This window comes from Lipotes vexillifer, unplaced genomic scaffold (genome assembly GCF_000442215.2).
Source record: "Lipotes vexillifer unplaced genomic scaffold, Lipotes_vexillifer_v1.1 scaffold1073, whole genome shotgun sequence".
Lineage (NCBI taxonomy): Eukaryota > Metazoa > Chordata > Mammalia > Artiodactyla > Lipotidae > Lipotes > Lipotes vexillifer.
Genome location: NW_006791304.1, coordinates 1,186,914 through 1,205,872, shown reverse-complemented (window position 1 = coordinate 1,205,872; position 18,959 = coordinate 1,186,914). Strand labels below are relative to the sequence as shown.

At 39.9% G+C, this 18,959-nt stretch overlaps 2 protein-coding genes across 2 annotated transcripts in view; one reads left to right on the top strand and one right to left on the bottom strand.

Moving 5' to 3' along the window:
- Positions 1-882, bottom strand: part of LOC103072155 (thiosulfate sulfurtransferase like domain containing 3) — a 4,465-nt gene extending 3,583 nt beyond the window's left edge. The window contains exon 1 of the mRNA XM_007464309.1: positions 810-882. Within this exon, the coding sequence (XP_007464371.1) occupies positions 810-882 (73 nt within the window). The remainder of the gene's footprint in view (positions 1-809) is intronic.
- A 9,093-nt stretch (positions 883-9,975) lies between these two features.
- Positions 9,976-18,959, top strand: part of USP45 (ubiquitin specific peptidase 45) — a 60,126-nt gene continuing 51,142 nt past the window's right edge. Inside the window, exons 1-4 of the mRNA XM_007464308.1 lie at positions 9,976-10,085; positions 13,479-13,651; positions 14,879-14,982; positions 18,794-18,894. Of these exons, the coding sequence (XP_007464370.1) occupies positions 9,986-10,085; positions 13,479-13,651; positions 14,879-14,982; positions 18,794-18,894 (478 nt within the window). The 5' untranslated portion in view covers positions 9,976-9,985. The remainder of the gene's footprint in view (positions 10,086-13,478; positions 13,652-14,878; positions 14,983-18,793; positions 18,895-18,959) is intronic.

Here is an 18,959-nt window from a genome sequence, read left to right as displayed (position 1 = left end):
GGGGGCGGGGCTGGGGGGGGGAGAAAGTGTTACGCTGGGGCCTTGTTGTTAAAGGAGAGGCAGCACGTAAAGCAAAGAGAAGGGACTGGAGGCCTGCTCTGGGTTCTAGACCCACCTCTGGCTTCTGTTTCGCCAGCTGTAAAATTAGGGGTAGTACTATTACAGCCATAACGTGGCAACTGTAGGTTTCATCAGCCCATGAGTGCTGCCCTCTAGTGGGTCACAAGTATAACTCGCAAGACTGGGCTCCTCATTGCGACTCTCCCCGGCAGGAACTGGCCACTGAGCTCACTTCTCAGAGTCGCGAACTGACCTTCATTGCTCAGTCAAGCACCCATTACCTTTAATAACTGCCTTCCCACGCGAGCTCCCTGGAGCAATGTTTGCCTCTCTCCCTCTCCGTGCGTACCCCGAGAGCAACCCCAGTAGCCCGGAATCTGAAGGAACAAGATCTGCAAGTGAGTGTTACATTCCCAGGTGCCAAGTGTACTGGGTCTGACATTTTAAAATTTTCCGCGGTTCGCGGGCCTCTCCCGCTGCTGAGCACAGGCTCCGGACGCGCAGGCTCAGCGGCCATGGCTCACGGGCCCAGCCGCTTCGCGGCATGTGGGATCTTCCCGGACCGCGGCAAGAACCCGTGTCCCCTGCATAGGCAGGCGGACTCTCAACCACTGCGCCACCAGGGAAGTCCTGGGTCTGACTTTTAACTGGAAGCCTTTAAAAAAGAAGCGATCACCCTCACCAAAGCCATCCCCTCCCAGGGGCCCGAGGTTAGGCGTTCTCCCTTTCCCCGGGGACCCCGAGCTCACCCCAGAGTGCAGCCTCTGCGGACCCCAGGATCGCCTGGCGCCCACTCAAGTGCAATAGTCGCAGCAGCCTCATCTCCGGATGGAGCCTCGGGGCTACTGACCACTTCCTCCTCCTGGTCCTCCTCCCGCCGCCCGGCGAACCGCGCCGGGCTCTCGAACGCCCTCCAGCCAGGCTCCGGCCGAACCGGGTAGTGCCACTAGGAGTAATCGCGGACGGAAATGTGCCCTGCTGTAAAATTTAAAATTGCCTGGTAAGAAACTAAGGGTTGGGTTTGCTTTTTTGTTTATGATTATTATTTTTTTAAGGAGAGACAAAGTTTAAAAGTGGAAAGAGAATATAACAAAGATAATATTTAAATATATAAAGTAAATAAATTTCTCCAATTTACTTCCTAACAGGATTCTCATGCATTGAATTAAAGCAAAGCACATGTGCACTTTTCTAAGAATTGCTCTTCACTCCCATAGCTGGTTCAACTGATGTCAGTATTAAGATAATCTCATGCTGTCATCTTTGCCCCACAACATGATATTGGACTATATTTGATGATAGCTCAGAGTCAGGTCCAACTAATTTATAAAATGTGTTAGTTTCCAATTGCTACTATACCACAAACTTATTGACTTAAAACAACACAAATTTATTATGTACAGTTTTGAAGGTCAGAAGTCACTAGGCTAAAATTAAGGTATCAGCAAGCCTGTGTTCCTTCTGAAGGCTGCAGGGGAGAATTTCTGTACTTAACCTTTTCCATCTAGGAGAGGCTGCCTGCATTCCTTGGCTATTGGTCCGTTTCCCCATCTTCAAAGCCAACAGTTTGGCATCTTCAGATCTCTAATTCCGACCTCTGCTTGTGCTGTCACATCCTCTTCTCTTCCTCTCACCCTTCTGCCTCCCTTTCATAAGGACCTTTGTGATTACACTGGGACCACTGGGATAATCCTGATTTAGTCATATGCACAAAATCCTTTTGCCATGTAAGGTAACATATTCATAGGTTCCAGGAATTAGAACACCTTGGTGTGTGGTTGTGGAGGGAGCATATTCAGCCTACAGCATATAAAGTTTCTTATTACCTTGTTTTTACTTTATTCTCAACTTGGTTCATTACCTTATTTTTAATTTATTCTCAATTTGTTTCCCAAGGATAATGAAAGCCATATTTAACTACAAATGGATTCACAGTGAAATTTTTTAAAATTAGTTTCCAAATGGCATTATTAAAGTATGTGTTCAAGGAATAATTTCATTAAGCATGCACTTTTAAATTACTCAGCTTTCAATAATTTAATAATTAATAAAATGACTTCAGATTTCTATACCAATGACAACATTTACAGTTATGTTTTCCAAGTCATTTGAAGTTTAACCATAGTCTCTGTGTAATCTACTTTGTGGATTGACTTTGAACTAAGATGTCATTAAATATTGTAGATTCATGTACTCTCTGTGGCATCCACATCATAAACCACAGGTAGTATGGACACAGATATGGAAACAATGTACTTGGCCTCAATGAATCACATTTAATCTAATTTACACTTTTGCAAGAGCACATATTACTAAACAATTCTTTTCAAGTGTTCATGATTGATTATTTGAGAAATATTTTTCTGTAGGATTTCTTTTTCTGAAAAGATGAATATGTCCTCCTATAACTAGCACAGTGCCAAACTTGGTTTATTTAAGAGGGCTTAGAGCAAAAAGATCTTGTCAAACAGGAGTACTGATCATTGCTCCTTGGACAAATGTCCAAGTTCTTCCTTCAGAGTCAGTGTGACCGAGGGAAGTAAGGCTTGAAGTGGAATGAAAGGCAGAGAAATAATGTAATGTTTTCTGGGAAAGGTCTACTAGTGCTGAGTTGATATGAGTCATTAATTCTCAAACAACTCATTTTATTTTTCACCACAATGCAAGTGAAAGACAATTGGAAAGGAGAGGATTTTTAAGAGACTTGGGATTTTTCCCATTTCTTTCTAAATCCACATCAAGCCCCCAGATTTTAGACAAATCAAATGAAGAATTAGGAAATGTATTGCCTTTCATGAAACGTTTTTTCCAAGTTTATCAAAACTTGAACATCTGGTTTTTTTAAAATTTATTTATTTAATTTATTTATTTTTGGCTGTGTTGGGTCTTTGTTGCTGCGCGCGGGCTTTCTCTAGTTGTGGCGAGTGGGGGCTACTGTTCGTTGCGGTGTGCGGGCTTCTCATTGTGGTGGCTTCTCTTGTTGCGGAGCACGGGCTCTAGGCACGCAGGCTTCAGTAGTTGTGGCTCGCGGGCTCTAGAGCGCAGGCTCAGTAGTTGTGGCTCACGGGCTTAGTTGCTCCGCGGCATGTGGGACCTTCCCGGACCAGGGCTCAAACCCGTGTTCCCTGCATTGGCAGGCGGATTCTTAGCCACTGTGCAACCAGGGAAGCCCTTGAGCATCTGTTGACTCAGCATTTTCACCGCCAATAGTTTATCTACTGAAAATATCTGCACAAGTAGGCAAAGATAAATGTACACTAACAGGGGACTGATTGGGAAAAAATGATACATTCATTCACTGGAGTTCTAAGCAACAAGTAAAAAGAATGAGGCTGGTGTGGAGATATGTCCAAGATATACGATCAAGTGAAAAAAAATCAAGCTGTAGAATAGAAAATAGACCGTAATCTAACCTGTGTTCTCTTTTAGCAAATGGTAATCATATAAAAATGTAGTACAAAGGCATATTGTATGTGCAAAGACAATTCCTGAAACTATACACAAGAAACAGAAAATAGAGAAGAGGAAATGTTACCTCTGAGGAAAGCAAATGGGAATGAGGGAAGGAGGAAAAGGTGAGGAACTTTATGTGAAACTTTCATGTATTACTTTTATAATAAAGCATGTATCTTTTAAAATACACGATAAAACTTAATATATGTATAGCCTATAGCTTAGCAAAGTATTCCATACATTTTCAGACAGAACAATGACGGTAAAATTAAGATACTTAACATTATTTGAAATGTATACGAGCTGACCTTAAGCACATTTATATTTCTATTTGATGTTTTGTCATAATGTCTTTGCAATAGCACGAAAAATATACTTACTAGGTACCATTTAAATATAATTTCCTTCCTTTGAAGAATCCATCAAATAGGAATCCAAGGCTCTTTCCATAAGGCCACACCTGTCCCCTGGCTGAAGAATTGTGAAAGATTACAAGAATCGTAGAGTTTATCTGTAACTACTGTTGATGTCTGCAATATCATTCAAACAAAGTATTTTTCAACCAATTACTTTTACTAAACATATGCAAAGTGCAAACCACTTTAACGGGTAATCGAGCTTCGAAGAGGTCTAGGTATAGGTCAAGAAATTTTTTAATAAAGAAGTGAAGGAATTCCCTGGTGGTGCAGTGGTTAAGAATCCACCTGCCGGGCTTCCCTGGTGGCGCAGTGCTTGAGAGTCCGCCTGCCGATGCAGGAGACGCGGGTTCGTGCCCCGTTTCGGGAGGATCCCACATGCCGCGGAGCGGCTGGGCCCGTGAGCCATGGCCGCTGAGCCTGCGCGTCCGGAGCCTGTGCTCCGCAAATGGGAGAGGCCACGACAGTGAGAGGCCCGCATAACGCAAAAAAAAAAAAAAAAAAAAAAAGAATCCACCTGCCAATGCAGGGGACACAGGCTCAAGCCCTGGTCCAGGAAGATCCCACATGACGGGGAACAACTAAGCCCGTGTGCCACAACTACTGAGCCTGTGCTCTAGAGCCCGAGCTCCGCAACAAGAAAAGCCACCGCAATGAGAAGCCCGTGCACCACAAGGAAGAGTAGTCCCCACTCGCCACAACTAGAGAAAGCCGGAGCGCAGCAATGAAGACCCAATGCAGCCAAAAATAAATAAATAAAAATAAATTTAAAAAAAATTAAATAAAAGTGAGAACGACAGGTAAGACAACAATAATGAGAAAAAACAAGAAAATATATGATGTCTGATGTGATTTTATTGCACAGAAGAATGTGACGGCGAGAAGTCGGAGGCTGTCCGGGCACGCTGTCCAGCAACAAGTGGGACTTAATCCTGACTCCAAGAACACCCCAGCTGCGCGAACTCCAGGCCACTATCAGCATCCACTTAACAGTCCACTTAACATTTTTCTAAGATTAGCCGGGGCCTACCTAGACCTGCAAACTTACAGGACGCAGGCGCGACGAAAGCCGGCCCCGCCCTGTCCACGCCCAACTCCGGGTGCGCGGCCACAACCCCCCACCCCCCGGACGTGGGGGCGGGCGCACGAGGCCCCGCCCCTGCCAGCGGGAGGGGCGGACGCGCAGGCGCAGTCTCTTCCGGTTGTAGAGGCGGCCGCCGGGCCTGGCAGGGTGAGTTGGGGCTCGGTGCTGGAGGGTCGCCGCAGTTTCTCCGTCTTCGTTCCCACAACCCCGGGCCCTTGTGGCTTGACTGGCCTGGGAAAGAACGCCCCCCGCCCCTCCCACGCTCCCTCGCCTTCCCGATCCTTGGGGGCTCCAGGCGATCACCGAGGGCCGCGTGAGCGTGGCCGGGCTGGCCGGGTGTCCGGGCTGCGGCGGGAGGAGCCGGCGAGGTGGGGCGGGAGAGGAGCCGTCTCACCTTGACCAGAGTCGCGGCGACCCAGCACCCTTCCGGCCTCCTTTTCGCGCTCATCCTCACGGCGCATTTTCTCTTCAGAAACTTGGGATGTTTTTGTTAGAAACCGGAGGACGAGTCTTACCGCGGGTGTCTGGCAGCATCGTGTAGTATTAGGAACCCTGGAGATGGACTGCCTGGGTCCAAATCTCTATCCACAGCTTACTGGCTCCTGGCTTCTGCAAGTCACCTAACTACTGTGTGTCTCAGTTTCAAGTATAAAATGGGAGAAATAATAGTAACCTATCTCATAAGGTGGTTGGTGGTTGGGAGGATGAAGTGGGTTAGTATCTCTTCAGTGCTGAGAACCGAGTGCGATGCACAAAAAAGTATGTAAGTGCTGGTCATCTTTTTGAGGTTCTAAAAAGAGAGTTTTGTCTCTTTCTTCCCTCCCCCGGCATCCTCGCCGAAAATAATCGCCCAAGAGTAGGGAAAAAAAGATTTTTTTCTTTTTTGAGAATATGGGCTTTTGTATGCACGGCCTTTTCAAAAAATTAAACATTTGTAAACAGTTGCACATCCTACATTAGAGAAAAGACAGGTGTAGGTAAACGCGGAAGTTGAAAACGAAAGTTTTGTTTGGGAAACCACGTGAGAAAAATGGCCAGAATTTATTTGTGCTGAAAACACTTAACATAGCGTGCCTGAGACTGCTGTCATTAGAAAGTTTAGCCCTTGCTTGGCATCTGGGAACAACATGTTTTATGTTGTAGGGTACGGTTTATGCAGAAGTTTCTAGCCCCCTAAAAATCTGCACCAGTGAGTCTGTAATGGGCTTCCCTGAGCAGAAACGTTTCATAGACATTACTGGATTTTACTTTTTGGGGGAAGAGTGTGGTGACCCCTCTTGAGAGGGAGAGAATGGTAAGGAAGCCTGCACTTGGATTCCTCTAGACTTCACCTGTGTCTTTTTCATTATGATCAAGCTGTATGTCCATACTACATTGCTGTAATAAGTGTTAGCCATGAATACAACTATATGCTGGGTTTTGTGAGTCCTTATAGTAAATCTCCAAATGAGAGGGTGGTCTTGGAACTCCCCAGACACAATATTGATGATAGACAGTATTTGAAGCTCCAATAATCGGACTTTAATTTTGTCTCTTTTTGCCTGAAAGGGGAATTGAAGAAGAAAGCTATACAGATAAGTGACTGCTAAGTAGTGGGTTACCATCCAAAATGACTCTGTATGTTTAGACATGTACATGTGTCAGAAAATTCACTGGAAATTGACTCTACATTGCCAAGTTAAGTATGAGTCAGTGTTTTTGAAAGAAGGCATAGGTGTTTTATAGATTCTAGGTCAGCTACCTGGTTCTGTTGGTTATTCTGCCAGTATCAGCTATGTATTAATGCTCATCTTTATCAAGAGTTTACCTGTGCAGGGGGTGTAAAAATATGACCAGTTTCTCATGGGCCATTTTTCTTGGATTCTCTTAGTTACGCCTATCTCTTTCCAAGACATCAAGTTAAAATAGTTGGAGGTAAGTTTGTAAATTGGGGGGTAGAAAGATCCGATTTGCTATTTGATTACATCTCTTTTCTCTCAGTCAAGTAGAAGACCAGATGATAATTTGGAGGAGTAGGGAGAGGAGGAGTTGGAGGTTCGGGAGAGTGAAAAAGATTTCAGAAGGCTGTGTGAGGAGTATATAAGTGAGTTGGCCAGAAGGTGTAGTAGATAATGGGGTGTCTTGATTCGTTTGTGGTTATGATTATGAATTTAGTGGACCCAGTCTCCTTTCTTACAAGACTTTCTCCAGCCTGATTGGATGCATTCATGGAGAAAGTGGTTAATTGGATTTGTCTAGGATTGGGGTTCTGTTAGAGGGGTGTTGTGGTAAGTCATTAAGGCTGTGCACACATATTCTGTTCTTTCTGGAACATGTTAAGGTTGTACTCTTTGTACACTACCCCCCGTGCCCCTCCCCCTTTTGTCTGTTTGAAGTTAAATGTGGCCATATGACTTGCTCTGGCCAATAAAATACACTTGCAAGTGAAACTTTAAGAACCAGCACTCAATTTGCCACTTCCCTTTCTCCCTTCCCTGCTCCAGTGATCATGGAAGCACTTGTTGAGATGCAGCCTCTTGTCAGCCTGGGCACTAGAGGAGTATTGGAGTGGCTGATGGAAGCAAGCTGGCAAAACTTGAAGTTGTGATCAGAGAACAGAATACTTGAATTAGTGATTTTGCAAGGTGGAACTGTAGGGATAAGTGGATGAGGCAGTCTGGAGGGTGAAGGCAGTCAGAAATGAAGTGGTCAAGGAACTTGGAGACCTTCTGCATCTCTGTAACCCCTAAGGCCTTAATTTATTGCAGCCTTGTTCAATAGTGATTATCCTTGGACTTAAGGAAATGGCTCTTAAAATGGTAAACTCAAAAGCTTCCTTATGTGGAACACAGTATGACTAAAGCAGGATTCAGAATTTGTTATTGAATTGAAAGATTCTTCCACCTTGATCAATGAAAGCAAATAAACAACCACAAAAATTACAGTAAAGCTTAGCCATGGAGTAGCATGGTATTAGGTAGGATTTAGGATATAGTGGTTTAAAATAATGCTTTAACTTGTATCTAAAATCTTTAGAATTAACTTTGAGTTTTTAAGAAATAGAAGGGATTTCTTAAAAATATATTTAGAGGAGCTTCCCTGGTGGCACGTGGTTAAGAATCCGCCTGCCAATGCAGGGGACACGGGTTTAAGCCCTGATCTGGGAAGATCCCACATGCTGCGGAGCGTGGAGCAACTAAGCCCATGCGCCACAATACTGAACCTGCACTCTAGAGCCAGTGTGCCACAACTACTGAGCCTGTGTGCCACAACTACTGAAGCCCGTACGCTTAGAGCCCGTGCTCCACAACAACAGAAGCCACCGCAATGAGAAACCCGCACACCGCAACAAAGAGTAGCCCCCACTTGCCACAACTAGAGAAAGCCTGTGCGCAGTAACAAAGACCCATCGCAGCCAAAAAAAAAGTTTTCCTTGTGATAAGCCATAATGGAAAAGAATATAAAAAAAAAAAAAAAAATATATATATATATATACACACACACATATATATATGTCTCTGAATCACTTTGCTATCCACATTTTAACAAGATCTCCAGTTTGACTCACGCACTGGCCTGATCTCTAAAAAAGCCAGTGTCTTAGGAAAGTAAGACAGTATTAGTTCTCCATTTCTTATGGGAAGAACAGTTGTAGATTAAAAGATACTAACTGACATAACCAGTACAAAGTGCAAACCTTGATTAAATCCTTATTCAAAAAACCAGTACAGATGATACTTTGGGTCAGCTGAAGAAATTAGAATATGATAGGATATGAGATGATATTAAGGAATTACTGTTAATTTTCTTAGAAGTGATAATGATAGGACTGTATAGGAGAATCTCCTTAAGGCAGTGGTCCCCAGCCTTTTTGGCAGCAGGGACCAGTTTCGTGGAAGACAGTTTTTCCATGGGAAGAGGGGGTATGGTTTAGGCGGTAATGCGAGTGAGGGTGAGAGGCAGATGAAGCTCCGTTCGTTCATCCCCCACTCACCTGCTCTGTGGCCCGATTTCTAACAGGCCGCGGACCGTTAGCAGCCCAGGGGTTGGGGACCCCTGCCTTAAGGGATATATGCTCTCTGCAACTTACTTTTAAATAGTTCAGCAAAAACATACATACATGTATAGATATGTCTATATACACATTGATATTTAGATAAAACCAATAGGGCAAGATATTTGAGATGTGGAATCTAGATAGTATATGGGCGTTCATTATCCTGTTCTTGTAACTTTCTTGGAAGTTAAAAATTTTTCGTAATAAAAAAGTGGGGGAAAAACTCACAAAAAATGCAAGAGCTGGGCTTCCCTGGTGGCGCAGTGGTTGAGAGTCCGCCTGCCGATGCAGGGGACACGGGTTCGTGCCCCGGTCCAGGAAGATCCCACATGCCGCGGAGCGGCTGGGCCCGTGAGCCATGGCCGCTGAGCCTGCGCTCCGCGGCGGGATAGGCCACAGCAGTGAGAGGGCCCCGCACCCCCAAAAAAAAAAAAAAAAAAAAAAAAGCAAGAGCTTAAAAAGACAGAAATGTATTTCTCTTTAAGTAGTCCAGTGCTGGGCCGCCCAGTGCAGGGCCGCTCAGTGCAGGTAGGGCGGCCCTGCTGTGCTTGGCACTAGGCCTCCACCCCGGCCCGTTACGGCTCTTCCAGCTCCGCCTGTCTTCTAGCTGGTGAAACGAGAGAAAGGGCAAGGGAAGCACAGGAACCAGAAGCAGCGTACACTTCAGGTTTTTTTTATTCACCTGGACATCATACATGTAGGAAACCGTTGGTAAAAGTCAAATGTAGTTTGACTTTTTGTATAAAAAAAGTTCATTGGTTTAATAAAGATTTCTTTGGTTTCAGCTGGTGCTCCCTTCTTCCTCCTCTGTTAATTTACTAGGCCCATTAAACTTGAAGTCATTTCCATTTTAATATGCGTTAAGTAAAATACATAAAGTTTTAATTTTGAGGATTAATGTGTATTTTTACCCCCAACCTTTTCAGTAAGTAACAGATGCGGGTGAAAGAGCCATCCAAAGCTTTACCTGAGAAAGCCAAAAGAAGTGAAAGGCCTACCATACCTCATGATGAAGACTCTTCAGATGACATTGCTGGTAAATTATGATGTCTGGCATCCTGAATAGTGTTGCAGAAGAGAAATAATAATATATGTTTTTAATGACCATTTTCTGCATGAACTTTAAAATCAGCTTGTCTAGATCCTGTGTGGGCATTTTTATTGAGATTTTGTTTATTTTATATTTGACTTAGAATTGGCGTCTTGTTGTTGTTTGTTTCTCCTGGTTGTGAAAACCAAGCCCTCAAGCCAGTGAGGTTGGCGGATGACCCTGGGGAGCTGCTAGCTTCCTGGCTTGCTTTTCTTTTTAGCCTCATGTCTTGGGTTTTAGCTTCTGAGGATTTTCCTTACTGACTTACCAGTTCAGTTCTCCATTTAAAAAGAGGTTTTTAATATATTATTTCCATTTTTAAGTGTTTTTAACTTGGATATTGTTTCAGGATAGATTGCTGTATTGAAGGAAGTCTGAATTATGTCTTTAAATATTTGTTCTATTCTGTTAATATTTCTTCAGGGATTCTTATTATTCTTATGTTAACTATCTTTTGCCTATCTTCCATAGTTATCATTTTTTCTCAAATCCTCTAAAACCACTATTTCCTTTTCCCTTTGCGTGCTGTTTTCATTTTTATTTTTTACTGTGTGTTCAGCAGTGTTGCTTTCACCTTACACTCTTTTTAATTTTGCATTCGTTTTTGTGGTTTTATTTATTAATTTTTTTATCCTAAACTCTGCTAGTCACTTCCTATTGCTCTGCCACCTGAGCCTAAAGTGTTTGCTTCTTTTTTGTGTTTTTATTGCATGGCAGCGATTGCTCTGCCATTTTTCCTTTTCCTTCCTCCCTTTTTCTTATATTATCTTAGCAAAGAATTTGTGGCTTTGATTTTCTTTGATGTAGGGTTGCTTTTCTTGGGCTAGTTCGTTTTAGAATATTTGTGTAAGAAGGAGGGCCAGAGCACTGTTGAGACCTAACTGTTCAATTTGAGCTCATATAGGCTTTACTTCTTTCCAGCCACCAGGATTATGCAGCCCTGGGTTTTTTTCAGAATCCAAATTATCTTTTCTTTCCAACTGCCATAGAGATAAGGCTGTTCCCTGCAATTATGGCTTGCTTTTTTCTTCTCACTTAGTGAATGAGGAATCCCCTTCTTTCCATGCTTCTCAAAACAAAATTGGATATAGGGGTGCTCCTGCCACTGTTGTTGCAGCACAGAGATTTAGGTTTTGTTCTATGTCTGCAAAGCATGCCTTGTTCTTTGTGAAATCTACTGCTGCAGTGTTCTCTCTGCTTCCTTCTGTGCGCACCCCTGTTTGATCTCTGCTGCTTTGAGGTGGGAGGCTTTCCACTTAATTTGTGACTTGGGGCTTCAGCTGTCTCCTGGTTTCTCTGAAAATGAACTCTGTATTTTTGTTTTCTGTTCTTTGGATAGTTTTGGGGAGGAGAAAGGGGAAGTGTTAATTTTATGCCACCATTTGCAAACTGGAAGACTCCTTGTAAAATTTTTATTAATATTTAAAGTAAAAAATATGGAGATTTTGATTATTGTTTTAAATTTGTTAATGTGAAACAACTCTAGAATTCAGTACATTTTTATATTTTTATTTAGGAATCTCTAGAGGACCTATTTGCCAAATGAAATTTAGACAATTATATGATTAAGTGAACTGCAGAAAACTGAGGAAATTTACCTATTAACGTAGAGGATATTTTTCACATTTTTCCCCCCACAAAAGATAGTGAATACTGTTTAAACACTGGTTAGCTTTTGTAGGAAAACCTCAGACTTTTTAATTTACTTATAAAAAGTATATGTGGTTGAGATATTTAAAAGCTAATAGATTTAATTTAGGGGCCTACAAGCTTTTTTATCTTGAATTCACTTACCTCTGAATTCATTAACAGTTTCAGTTTCATAAGTCTGAATTGTAGAATCAGAGAATGGTTAAGTTTTACTCTGGCCAGATCCCATGCCAGAGATGATATAGAAGGTGTGTGGAATGATTTTTCCCTTAGAATTTTAAAATATAAAAACTCAAAGCAATGACATTTGATAAACCATTTCTAGGTCCTGTATTTGTGTGGTCATTTTTGTCAGTCTTGCCCTGAACAGCCCTTTCTGTAATGGCATTCATCCTTGCTTTTCAAACATAGGACTTCAGAATTACTCCTTTTATGTCTATTCTTATAACTTACTCTTGGTGTAAAATTAGAAGTTTTAATCTTTTATCAGATTTACATATTATTTTTGTTGAAACTATTTATTATAAGTAATTTGTCAGGAATCACATTCTTTATCTTCAGAATGAAGTGGAACTAATGCCTAGTCCCTAGTTAACCAGTAGGTGAAAAGGAATGCTTTGCATTCAGAAAGGGAAGTGGAGAAAGTTGAAATGTACATACTCCTTTTGTTTCCCTCTTCAAGGTATTCAGTCTCTGCTTTTGTTGTTTGGTTTTGGCAGAGAGCTGTAGATTTGGTGTTTGGGATATTTGAGGGTTAGAAATTGAAGTGTTCAGGTATTTGGGAGGAATGGAAGTGTTATTGAGCCCTTGAGAGAAGAATATGGTTATTTGATAAATTAAAAACATATTTGCTCATTTTGGCCATTTGTCTCTACACAGTGCCCACAGTAAGAATCTGTTATAAAGGATAATGAAGGACCATGCAAAATCATTTGTTATTTGGGAATAGTCATTAAGGAGAATTCTTGTTCCTGCAAATTATGCCTTTGTTCTTCTCTTTTCTTTCTTGCAACAATGGTGAAAATAGTATCATAGCAGAGCTAGCCCATGAGAAGATTTTACTTGTGTATCTTAGTGAAAGAAAATACATTCAAAATGCTTGATACATAGTAGCTGCTCAATAAATAATCTTATTTATTAAACTTTTAATTTTTGAATTAATCTTAGATTTACAGGAAGGTACAACATGTATACAAGGAGGTCCCATTCAGCCTTCATCCAGTCTCTCCTGATGTAACATCTTGTATTTCTGTAGCACAGTATCAAAACCAGGAAACTGACATCGGTACAATCCTTAGAGCTTATTCAGGTTTCACCAGATATACATGCACTTGTGTGTGTGTGTGTGTATATGTGTATGCAGTTTAATTACATGTTTAGCTTTCTATAACCGCCAGTCAAGATACTTGATTACAGTATCACCACCTTGAGTGCTAGTTATTTATAGCCACAGCACTGCTCCCCATCTAAGGCCCCTGGCAACTGCTAATCTGTTCTCCAACTCTATAATTTTGTTATTTCACAAATGTTTTGTAAATGGAATCATGCAGTATGTATCCTTTTGAGTTATTTTGTTTTTTGAATCTCTGTGCTTTTTAGTTATAGCATTTTAATATTGTTGACTTTTGCTTGCTAATGGTATCACTTTGGTTTAGCAAAGAAAATGTTCAAATTTTTTGTCTTATTCAGTAGGTTTCACTTGCCAACATGTAAGTCATGCTATCAGTGTGAATCATGTGAAAAAAGCAATAGTTGAGAATCTGTGGTCAGTTTGCTTGGAATGTTTAAAAGAAAGAAAATTCTATGATGGACAGCCAGTACTTCCTTCTGATATTTGGTTGTGCCTCAAGTGTGGTTTTCAGGTGAGAAAAGTCTCTTTTCTGTGAGAGTTTGTCTTAAATAGTTTTCTTATATCTTACTGTGAGCTCTGACTGTTGGTAATGCTTAGAACTTAAAGATTAATTTATTCTGTGTTTAGATATAACTCTCCAAGGCTGAGCTTAGAAATGTTTAAGCTAAAGTAAAATGTATGTATGTTCAGAAATTAATCATGTGTGGTTTATAAATACTTCGAAAGGGAATCCAGCCCTCATATGTGGCCATGCCTTTACCTATTTGTATTTACTTAGGAAATGGATCCAAGTTTTTGGGTTTTTTAAAAATCTTTTTGGATTGCATTTTTTTTCTCTATGAAAAGTGATTATTCTGTCTTTTCTTTTTTTTTTGCAAAGTAATTTCTCTTAAGAGCTTAGAAGCTATTGGTATCTTTTTATTTTTTAATTGGAGTATAGTTGCTTTACAATGTTGTAGAACCTATTGATATCTTTAATAAAGTAATTTTTAAATAAAATTAAAAGTATATATATATTTTTTAGAATAAGAGGCATCTTTATTATCTCACATAGAAAGCCAGAAGTAGGGCCACTTAAAGTTAGTTGCTTCAATGGAAAGAACATTAAAAACCGAGATTTCTTCCATTTTTCTGCTGTGCCATCCTCAGTTTCATGGTTTCAGGATGGTAAAAGATGTTTCGTGCACGGTGTATCACACAGCAATCCCCAAAGGCCAGAAAGAGGGCAAAAAGTACATCCCTTCCCTGTGTTCTTTTTTAAAATACGTAAAACTTTTCCAGAAACATCCATTAGACTGCCCCTCATGGGACATTGACTGGAACTGAATCTCATTTCTTTACTTATCTGGTGATGGAAGTTACTGTGATTGGTCTGAGTCTCACTAGTTTTCAGTGGAGTTGGGTGGAGGTGTGTAGGGTCTTAGGAAATGTGTGTATAGGGGAGGGGCACCACTAGCCTGTGAGGATGCTCAGTGTCCCACCATGCATCAGACAGAGAGCACTTTTAAATGGTATGGAAATTAACTTGGCTCATGACTGTTTTACTATGTAACAGGAGCAAGTTAACCTCTTTGCAAGAAATTGAATTTAATGAGAATCCTATTGTTTTCTGAAACTTTTCCCTCCTGCTTGAAACTAAAAACAAAACTTCTAGTGTGTTTGAGTATGGTTTAAGTTTTGATTAATTTGAAATCAACTTGTATGTAAATCATACAAAGAGTGTTCTGTTCATCTTTAGGGATGTGGTAAAAACTCAGAAAGCCAGCATTCATTGAAGCACTTCAAGAGTTGGAGAGCAGAGTTTCACTGTATTATAATTAGTCTGAGCACATGGATCATTTGGTAAGTTAGATTTTGTTAGTACTTGTGTTCACTATAAAAACTGTCTTTGAGTTTTATAAGGTACGATATTTAAAGATGATATACCAGCTTATACTTTTTAGCCTAAACACAACCTATGGAATCATTTAAGAAAATTAACAGTATCCATGAATATAAAATTGAAGTAAAAAATTTAGTCATCCCTGTAGTTTTCTTTAACACTTTCTTTGTACAATAAAGAAAAATTGTTGCTGGTTGACTTTTTGGTAATGAACTTGCTAAATTAGAATGTCAGAGTTCTAGTGGAGGAAGGTACTTCAAGCAGTCAAGCCGGTTGGCCATTCTCTGCAGGGGACAAGGAAAGCCTAGGCATAGATAATTTGTAAAAACTTCTCAGGGGATTCTACTACTTAAGCCTGGTTGGGAACTAAGTGCCGTTCCCTCATTTTATGTGTAAGGACACTGAGTATCATTTATTTACCTTTTTGTGGTTACAAAGTAAAGATCCAGGCACTAAAACAAGTCTTTTTGATTCTTTAGTCCCTTACCAGCATACCACACTGCTTCCGTGGTTTAACTGGACACTGTATTGAAAAGCTTTTCCTATATTTTACAGCAGAAATTTTCTCATGAATTTATAGACTCCTAGGGTTATTCAGATGAATTTTCAGGCGTTTTCAAGTTTTAAGACAAAAATATTTTAACTTTATGCTTCATTTCAGGGTTCTAAAATTAATATAAGGATATTTTGGTTTGTAGGAGAGACCATCATCATATAATTTAATTCAGCCACAGGGTTGGATGCCTGCTGCATTTGTGTTTTTGTTGTTGGCCCCAAGTAATAAAATTGGGGTGAATGAGGAAAGAATTGCTAGAACTTAATATGTAAATGAAGCATTGGAGCCAAGGGAGAGGGGTATGATCCCACAGTGTGGCAGCTCAATAAACATTTCTCTGTAGTCTGAATAGAGCAGTGGTCTGCAGCGATAGGGTGTATCAGAATCACTGGCTTATTGGAATAGATTGCTGGGTCTCAGGCTTAGAGATTCTGATTTACTAGTTCTGGGGTAGGGCCTGAGTAATTGCATTTCTAACAAGTTCCCAGGTGTTGCCAGTGCTGCTGGCCTGGGACCATAGTTTGAGGACCACTGAAGTAGAAAAAGATGGTGGGAGAATTGAGTGGCATCTGGTAAAATAGGTTCATCTCAAGTGAATCTGAATTGGAACATCTGTTGTAGCTCTTAGGACCCCAATTATGGTATGAATCATGATTTAATTTCAGCAAAAAAGCCTTACCTAGCATAATCAATTAGGGTTGTTTTAATTTAATTGTTTTTAAATTTTTATTTTATATTTAATTGTAATTTTGCTTTCATAGTTATGTAGAGTTACAAGGATGGTGAATTTATTGAGTTTTGTGAGATGGGTTTGTGAGATTTATATTATACTGAAAATAATTTTAAGTCACATTTGGGGGGTCCATAGAATTACTTCTCTTTCAAAGAAAGAAATTCAGTTTTGTCACCTGCATTTATAGAAATTTAAAGGTTGTGGCTATTTTCTTTTTCCCATCTAATTCTTAAACCTTAAAAAGTTTAACAATATCAGTAGAAAACTTCACTAATCTGGATTAGAGAAGGCCAGTTGGAACTAGAGGAAAAACCTGAAAAACCTAAAAAAAAGAAAGGAATATTGTAGATTTGATAATTTAATCACAACTAACAAAGTGTTGCTGGATAGTGGATTTAATGCTGCTTAAACAGATAATTATTAGTCAAATAGTACAGCTGCTTCTTACCTCCAACTTCACATCAGAATCACACAGGTGGAATTTGAAAAACCCATAGGTACCAGTGGTCCTCTGTTAAATCAGGGCTTCTGTATTTTTAAGTTCCATAGGTGATTCTTATGCCTAACCGGGGTTTAGAGGCACTGATTTAACACTTAAAGATAACATGTAAATGTGTGCTTTTAAATCATTCAAAAGTTTGTTGAAAGATTTAATATTTCCCTTGTACTCTCATTCTATTACTGATTTGTGAACCCTGTGTCTGTTTCCTACCCTTAAAAAGAAAATATTACACTTCTATAAAGCTATTTATTTTAAAATGATAATACTTTTCTGATTGTTGTGAGGAATTAAACCAGAAAATGCATGTAAAGTTCTTAGAACAGTGCATGGCACATAGTAAGTGCTCAATTATTTTTTTGGTTATTTCTAATGGAAACAGGTAGAATTACGTTACCTTGAGCTCTCCTCTTTTCTCCAAATTCGCTGCCATTGTGCAGTTTTTATTTACTTTTTTTTTGTACTCTTAAAGTTACAACAATATATTTAATAACAAGTAAAAATTAAGTCGTAATCTCAGTAAAAATTTGACGTTTCAATATTTTTCAAATAAGCAATTATATTTTTATTATTTTTGCCAATCATTACATCACAAAATATTGAACATCTGTTATAATGGAAGCTTGATAACTGTAATTGCTTAAATTCCATCATGATCCATTGGAAAGGTTGCTTTGGAATTTTTTTTGTGACTCAATTCCTTCACAGATTTATCTATGTATCTATGTATTTTTGTGTGCAAAGTGATAGAGTAAACACTCGGTAACCATTTGAATTTTGAGCACTGTTTAGAAAAGGGACCCAAACCTAGTTTTACAGCCATTGATTCCAGGACCACTAATAGTTATAAGCAAGAAGATTGTGAATATGTAAGGTCATGTTGGTATAATGCATTACATTTATAAAACACTTTCAATATGGTCAAACACTGTTCTTATTTGATCATTGGATCTCATTAAGATGAGAATAGATAGAAGAAACCTTTATTAACTATATGCACTAATGAGTAAACTTAGTGGAGGGTAGTTTTCTGAAAAGAAATGTGCTTTTCAAAGTCTCTTCTCTAACCCCCTCTTCACAAATAAACTCCAAACAAAATAAAACACCTCATCCAGTCTTCCCTGTCTCTGTAAGTGGAACCTCCATCGCTTAAGTATTTAAGCCAGGAGCCTGGCAGTTGTTTTCTTCCCCTTTTTATCTTATTTTATTTTTGAACCTTTTAACAAAAGTAAACATATGGTATAATGAATTCCTCTATATCCACCACCCAGCTTTAAACACTGTCTGCTCACAGGATATCTTGTTTCATCTAGGCCAGGATTTCTCAGTCTCAATACTGTTGTCATTTGGGTTGATAATTCTTTGTTGTGAGGGGGACTGTCCTGTGAGGGGACAGGATTAGCTCTGGCCTCTAACCACTGGGTGCCAGTAGCAGCTTTCCCAGTTGTGACAACCAAAAATGTTTCACAATTCTGCCAAATGTCCCCTGGGGGACAAAATTGCTCCTATTTGAGAATCACCAACATCCCGCATCAGCTTCTCCCTTTCCTCTTCCTTATCTTTTATATTCAATTCGTTAACTGCTTCTACCTGAAAATGTATGTCTGTTCATTTCTCTCTAGATCCACTGCATCTGCCCTGATCTCTCTCTATTCCTGATGCCATCCAATCTGACATTAGTCAGAGTGATGTTTTCAAAATGTAAATTGGATCTGATCACTCGCCTGCTTATAAGCCTCTCATGGCACTCCATTACGCTAGGATACACTACCGAAACTCTAATTTGAATGCTGAGGCTCTGTATGAACTGTCCCCTGCTTATTTCTGTAGACTTATTTACCTCATTTCTCTTGCCTCACCCTATGTATCCCCCTTACCCCATGACTTAAAGACAAAAGTAGATAAATACCAACTTTATTACCTGATGTGCAAAATTATTGAAGATGCTTTCATAATATTTGCTTACATTGTATATTTTTTCAGGTGTTATGAGTGTGATGAAAAATTATCAACACATTGTAATAAGAAGGTTTTGGCTCAGATAGTTGATTTTCTCCAGAAACATGTTTCAAAAACACAAACAAGTAAGTTAACAGCAGTTGCTAAAGAAATTTGTATTAAAGTATGATATTTTATAATTCTTATAAAA